This window comes from Fragaria vesca, linkage group LG6, assembly GCF_000184155.1.
Source record: "Fragaria vesca subsp. vesca linkage group LG6, FraVesHawaii_1.0, whole genome shotgun sequence".
Lineage (NCBI taxonomy): Eukaryota > Viridiplantae > Streptophyta > Magnoliopsida > Rosales > Rosaceae > Fragaria > Fragaria vesca.
This window is the reverse complement of record NC_020496.1, coordinates 29,768,910-29,776,213: the sequence shown is the minus strand read 5'-3', so window position 1 is coordinate 29,776,213 and position 7,304 is coordinate 29,768,910. Positions and strand designations below refer to the sequence as shown.

The 7,304-nt window shown below is 36.7% G+C and overlaps 1 protein-coding gene and 1 pseudogene across 1 annotated transcript in view; both read left to right on the top strand.

Annotated features, from left to right (window-relative positions):
• The window catches only part of LOC101298157, a 6,465-nt pseudogene extending 2,758 nt beyond the window's left edge, over window positions 1-3,707 (top strand).
• A 116-nt stretch (window positions 3,708-3,823) lies between these two features.
• Window positions 3,824-7,304, top strand: part of LOC101297866 — a 7,223-nt gene continuing 3,742 nt past the window's right edge. The window contains exons 1-2 of the mRNA XM_004305947.1: window positions 3,824-3,974; window positions 4,343-4,681. Of these exons, the coding sequence (XP_004305995.1) occupies window positions 3,824-3,974; window positions 4,343-4,681 (490 nt within the window). The remainder of the gene's footprint in view (window positions 3,975-4,342; window positions 4,682-7,304) is intronic.

Here is a 7,304-nt window from a genome sequence, read left to right as displayed (position 1 = left end):
ATAAAGTTGTTGTAAAAGCACTCTTCCAAGCAGTAGAACGAGGACATGCTTAATTCATCGCCAAAATAATATGGGATAACTGGTTTAATCCAATAAACTGGTTTCTTACAGTCACTAATGAACATGACAATTAAGACCGTACTTCAATTAGCTGGTGAGCATCGTCAAGGGGAAATCTTTGCTCTGATAACATGCTTTAATACAAAAGATAGACAAGAAGTTATAGGTAGAAAAGATAAGTCTGGGAATAACATGCTGCATGTGTTAGGAAAGTTGACCCCAGTAGCAAAGATTGCTCATATTCGAGGTGAAGCTTTGCAATTGAAGAACGAACTACAATGGTTCAAGGTATTACTTAATTTTTTTTTCTTCTATGTTTTCTTGTGGGTTAGGGTTTAGGATTTAAGGCGCAAATGCAGAACGAACTATATTAATGGTGCAAGGTATTACTTAATTTTTTCTATGTTTTCTTGTGGGTTAGGGTTTAAGGCTTAGGTTTTATGACACACATTGACGTACAAGGTTAAGACCGAAAACTAGTGAATTCTTTTATCTCACCATATCTCTGAACGTAAGAGTTTTTTTTTTATTGAATGCAGGGAGTACGTGGAGTGGTTGGCAAATCCCAAGGATCTTAATTGTATAAATTCAGATGGTCGCACACCCCAGGAGGAATTTACTATGAACCACAAATATCTGGTGAAGGAAGGAGCATCGTTAATGAAAGAAACTGCAACTTCTTCTTCGACACTTGTAGCTGCTCTTATCATTACCATTATGTTCGCTGCAGCTGTGACAGTTCCTGATGGAATAAATTGGTGGAATAAATGGGGACACATGTATTCCCATATACTTGCACACCAAGGCATTTCAGACTTTTATAGTAGATGTTATATCCCTATGCTCGGCCACAACTTCAGTAATGATATTTTCAGGGATCCTCACATCACGTTTTGCTGAAGAAGATTTTCTCACATCCTTACCCACAAAATTGATACTTGGGTTTCTTACCCTTTTTCTATCTATCGGGGCCATGATGATTGCCTTTTCTTCTGCCATTTTCATTATGCTCCCTGAAACATCTTCTATTGTTATCCCATTTATTGTACTACTGGCTACAGCTCCGATTGCCTCATTCCTACGGATGCAATTTCCGTTCCTTCTTGATATCATTATTTCTACTTATGGATTCCAAATAAGAGTATATTTAACACGGATTAGATTGTTAAGGTGGGCTGACAGTATTTAAAAGAAGAGTAGGAAGGTATTAAGTATCTAATGTTGTATGATGATGCTTTATCTTCGGTTTTTTCCTTTGTAATAAGAAGCTCCTGTAAAGATGAGACAATTATGTGCTTCGATATGGTAATAAATATTCCAACTTCCAAGTTTAATTTTCAGGTCAGTACGTTTATTCAAACATAATGTATATATGCATGTATCTCTAAACTTACAGTCTGATATAAATTAAGACAAACAATATTAGGGCAGTGTTTGATAATAGTCGTACGGATTTATTGAAAAGAAAGAGAAACGAAGAAGCAGCCTGAAAGCAAACGAAACGGAGAGAGAATAAACTACTACATTCTAAATATCTAGATCGAGTTAACAGTACAATAGTCCCTACATATATAGAAGAATTAACCTACATATATATGTAGAAGGATTGACCTAATTAGGAGTGCAGAAATAAAGGTTTTTGAGGCGCGGCCATAAGTAGGAGCAGTCCACATGTAAGGAGCAGTCCTGTCCAAATCCAAGTTGACTGGTTTATATCTCAACCGTTGAATCTTAATGAGTCTTAATCTAATGACAGTTGTACGTGCAAATTTCTTCATGGTCACTGAGCCTTAATCTATGATAGTTGTGCAAATTCTCCATGATCAGCTAATGACCGGGTGAACGGGATCGCACGTTGGAGTGCGATTATTAGTTGTCCACTTTGTTGTACTTAGCCATCAGAGACAATTATTGGAAGCTCACCCCTTGTTCATATCGAAATCATAGGGTTTTCTAAATGCTTTTTAGATTCAACGACTAATTTGTGTCGAATAGTCATGTCAGAAGGCCGACTTCCTTCCCCATGGCCGCTCACCAAAAAATTAGATTGGTTAGCTCAATTTAAGATTTAGCTTCAAAGAATTGGAATGAGTACTACTATGGGTGTTGGAGATTTTAAGTCTAACAATAAAAAAAAGACTGAGCTACCCAATCTATTAATTCTTGGTGATCAAGGGGGGAAAGTATTTTTCTAAATACCAAAAATTTTATTTAGCTCGTTAAAAATGACGAGTACTATATATGAGCTACCCAATCGAAATGAGTATTATCGTTTGATCAATAATGAAATTTTGAAGAACGCATTTATTTCAAAAAGATGGAACTATGAGCCTCGAAAAAATTTAAAGAGCTAAACTTAGATCGTTTGGAAATTGGAAATTATTTGACGATCTAATTGATTATTATATGGTGCTCGAGAGAATATTTCAAAATTTTTCATAACGTGAAATCATTCGGGTTAAGGGTTTGATAATAAGGTACAAAATGCGACGAGTTTATGAAATTATTTCGATCACCGATGTTGAGTTTCGACACTGACAATGAGTTAGCACGGCTATTTGATCTCACCATGAGCTTGTGAATCATTAGGACTCACCGCTTCTAAGCATGTTATAAAAACTATTGTAGTGTGAATGGTGCGGTGCTTGGTCGTTGACGTGATTCCTTTACTCTGGCGGCTTGGTACGTTGTCGAATGGTGTAGTAATTTCGTCTTTTCTCTTTAAAATCGTTTGATATGTATAGTGACATCGGTTTTTTATTTGATGGCATACTAATAAATTTTTACAAACCGGTGGTCGAATTGGTAAAAATTAAGATGTGAAATCACAGGTTAAACAATTTTTTTTAGGAAGTAATATTACTGTGGAAAAGAAAAATAGATGAAGATTTAACAGCTCCCACCACGTTTTCCCGAAAAAGCATATAGAAAGACTCATACTTTCACCCATATCCTTTGCTTTGTTTTCACTCACATAAAGGAATCGATCTATACCTTGCTCACTAACAAAGTTGTCTGTAATTTGGTTGACCGATCTGTTATTTATACATAAACAAACACAATCCTGTAATATATTGGTACTTCACACAGTTAGACTCTGAAGCTGCAGTTGTTGAAACATCGATCTCCCGTCCAGTGGATTAGTCTGTGAGTATATTTGGTCTCATTTTCTTCTTGCTTATTGTTTTGAAGCATTAATTTGCTCCCTTTGTACGTAATTAATTATACATACACGTACCTAGTTAATAATTGACAGTTCGATCAACTCGGATAATCTGTGATGTAGAAGACCTCTACCCTGCAGCTTTGAGTTTCAAATAGTTGGATTGGAAGGAGATCCAGCTTCCTTGTTTCTTACATTGCATGCATCGTAATAGTTTGTTTACTGAACATGAACAGTAGTGGAATTTTACAAACTGATCTACTAGGCTAGTATTCCTAGCTGCAGATTTTCAAGATTCCCAGTCCATCTGTGAGCTATATACCTCAGTTATCTAGCTAGTATTATGATTATTGCTTGTTCTTCATGTATGATTAATTATATTTGATAATTAGCTATACGGACATATATAAACTCAACTTGAGAATTTGACAGAGTATGGCGGCTACAGTTGTCCCCAGTGCAAATGCAACTCTTGAAGTTCTGAACCTATACAACTATGAAAAATGGAGTCTACTGGTCGAAACTTACTTAATTGCTGAGGGTCTTTGGGACGTTGTCGATGCCCGGGCTAAAACTCCCAATAAGGATGAAAATGAATACATGAATTGGAGGATGAATTCGAAGAACGCCAAGGCTCTTCATGCAATCCAAATCTCTTGCAGGAATGATGTACTCGGTTTTATCCGTGGCATTAGGTTGGCCAAGGATGCGTGGGAGACTTTGGCAAAACGGTTGAAGCCTAACAACACAGGTTCGTACATTTAATTAATTATCTTGCGAAAATTAAGAATGATAAAGTTTAATTCATGTATCGATATAGTCTTATACCCGTGTGATGCACGGACGTGTGATTTGGTGAAAACGCTTTAGCTGTATGTTGTCAACTCTTTAAAAATTTCTGTTGTATTTATATTTATTACATTTTATTTTCTGAAAATAAATATTTAAATATTTCCTATGAGTTTCAATCATTTCTAGACTAATTAATTGAGTGTCATTTCGGGCGATCTATAATTTAGTGAAACTTTTAAAGTTCGTTAGCGAGGCTAGCTGTGAGCAAGCATATACTCGGTCAGTTGGTCTCCTTGAGTCATTGTATTGTTGGCTTTTTAAATATAGATATCGAGGGCATGGCGGCCACACTAGTCCCTAGTTTAGTGATTGATCTTAAAGCTCTTGACCAAGACAACTACGAGCACTGGAGCTTTTGGGTGAGAAAATACTTGCTGGCTGAAGATTTGTGGGACGTTGTCCAAGGCACAAGTGAACCTCCAGAACTAGAAGACGGGGAAGCTGAATACATGGCTTGGCGGAAAAATAATGCCAGGGCATTGCATGTTATCACCATATTTTCCGGGCAGGATGCTCGGTCTTGTATTAGTGACAGTGAGATGGCGAAAGATGCCTGGAATACTTTGGCAGAAAAGTTCAATCCTCCTCAAAGTTTTAAAACTCCAGGTACATACATATATCTCTCATGATCGATCAATATAATGGGAAAATGCTACTATATTGACCCCAATTAAAAATAAACACCCCCTAACAAAGATTTTACTTTAAATGAAAACACAGCCAAGCAAGCCTATATATTATAGTTGACTAATTTGGTGATGCTGCACTTTGAACACTCGGTCGGTGTTCACGTGCAAAACAAACAAGGTATTAGTCTAAATTGAACAAAAACCTGATTGGTGAGTCATCACTTGATTGGTTAAGTAGCTTAACTATAAAGTTGAAGTTATTGATTCAATCCTTATTCAAATATGTAAGTATGTTAGTTACTTAAATTTATATATATATATATATGGTAAAAATACATAATTGAGTCTAAACAAATAATGATTCAGTTATAGATGTTGGTACTTGATCCTTAATTAGCAGGACGTCATTCCACATAATATTCAGTGTAGTGTGCATGATGACATATCAATGAATAGTTACTGATTATGGCTGGGCATAAAGCCCGTAGCTGTCACACCCTGACCCTAGGTATGACCAATAAAAAAACTAAACAAATCCCACATAACAAAATAAAAATTCCAGAAATTGGACTTATGGATGCATTTATTTATCAGCTGCTTCACTCAAGTATCTATACACATTCCGAAAGCTTAAGTATACCTCAAGTAAAATACCATACCTGATCATATATGTCCTGACCATCATTGGTCTTGCAATATCCACCGATCCATGACCACGACTCGTCTTTCCCTTTAAGGGCAGCAAGCCATCATCAATCTATTTCATCTGTCAATCATCATCCAGAACACCCCGCACAAAGAGGTGAACCCGGCACTCGGCCGTAAAACCCCGCATACAGTGGTAATCCGCCGCACACCGCGGCATCCTGATTGGGTTTAGGTCTTTCACCCTAGGGAGGTACAATCCCTACTTAATTATCCGCTCGAACACCACGAGCCACAATCAGGTTTAGGGTCTTTCACCCAAGGGAGACACAATCCCTACTTACTTATCCCTACGCCTCATGGTAAGGCATAGTAAGCCTGCACTAAGCGACAAGAGAAATCTCCATCATTCCATAGAAAGCGGCAAGGGAATCACCAATACCCCACACAAAGTGGTAACTCTATTATCAAGAGAGCTTTACTTTCTTTGTGTGTTTTTCTTCCCACCTGCAAAAGAAATCAGTAGCTGCTACAAACAACTCAACCAAGATATCAGTGGTCTGCATTGTATGAGATCCAACAATGTAATCGAGTTATCCAAATTCAATGGGTGATTGACTCAATCCAAAATCACCAATTATTATACGAAACAAGCATGACAAATCTAATAAACCATATCACATATGTATGTCATGATTTATCATCTTTAGTTAAGAGTCCAGATAGATATCAATTCACTCACAACCATAGAGATAGATATACAGAAGCAACAACCCAGAAACATGGATAACATGTCTAGGCATAAGAAAAACACAAGATCACAACCCATGGGGTGGAAAATGCTGGAATTAATAAGATGAAACCATTTGCCCAGAATTGAAGAATGATAAGACACCAAACGATTCAAAGTCGATCCACTAAATCCGTTTTCAAGGAGAGAAAATCTCAATGATTCTAGGAACCCATGCTCTTCCATCGATCGGGAAGGTTCTGTTCCTTGTTCTTCTTCTTCTTCTTCTTTTTCTTTTTCTTTTCTTTTTGCTTTGTTTGTTCTGTCCGGCCTCCCCGTTCTCTCTTTTTCCTTCTAGACTTCTCTTCTCCCTCTTTTATATCCTCAATTCAGTCGATTTAACCGACCCTTCCAGACCCTTTCTCCTTCTTCTGTTTCCTTATCTATAATAATAGTGTATATAATGGTCTCAATGTCCACCTCAAAATATTTCAATGCACATTGATACAAGTATTACATTACACATTCATATTTATTGACCCATAGGATGCCAATAATAATCTACTCTAATTATTGAGTACTACAAAACAATGCGAGTCGTTGGTAATAAAATCAAAATCTATTTTAACCAGTCGTGACTCAAATTGCTAAAATTATAATTAAAATACGGGTTATTACAGTAGCAGAGAAAAAAGATAGGCAAACCGACCCGGACCGGTCGGGTCGGGCTTTTTATCGGTCCTTCTATTGGAAATGTTTTGTTCGAACCGGTCCTTTACTACGCTGGTCCAGGTCCGGTCCTTGATTTCTGAGAATGTCTTCGGCCCGAAAGCCCGAAGTATATATCTCGCTGCAACTGTGGTCCTTAGATACCTGATGAAAAGAAATATACCTGATGGAAAGAAATAAATTGTAAATAAGTGAACAACTTGATGAAATCTAAAGGCACGACTGATGAAACAGAGCTAGATTGAAACCATGAAATTAATCATCATTTCTCAATCAGTTTCAAGATTCTATCATACACCCAACAGTGAAATAAACGAAATACATCAAGATAATACTATTACATTGCTTGCATATAGAATTGAGAATTAAGAGTTGAGAAAACACAAATAATCCAATAACCCAATACAAATATCTCCAAAAAATAAAAATAAAAATAAAAACCCAGATTCATAATAAACTTCAACATAAACAAAGAGGTACTTACTAGTGTTGATTT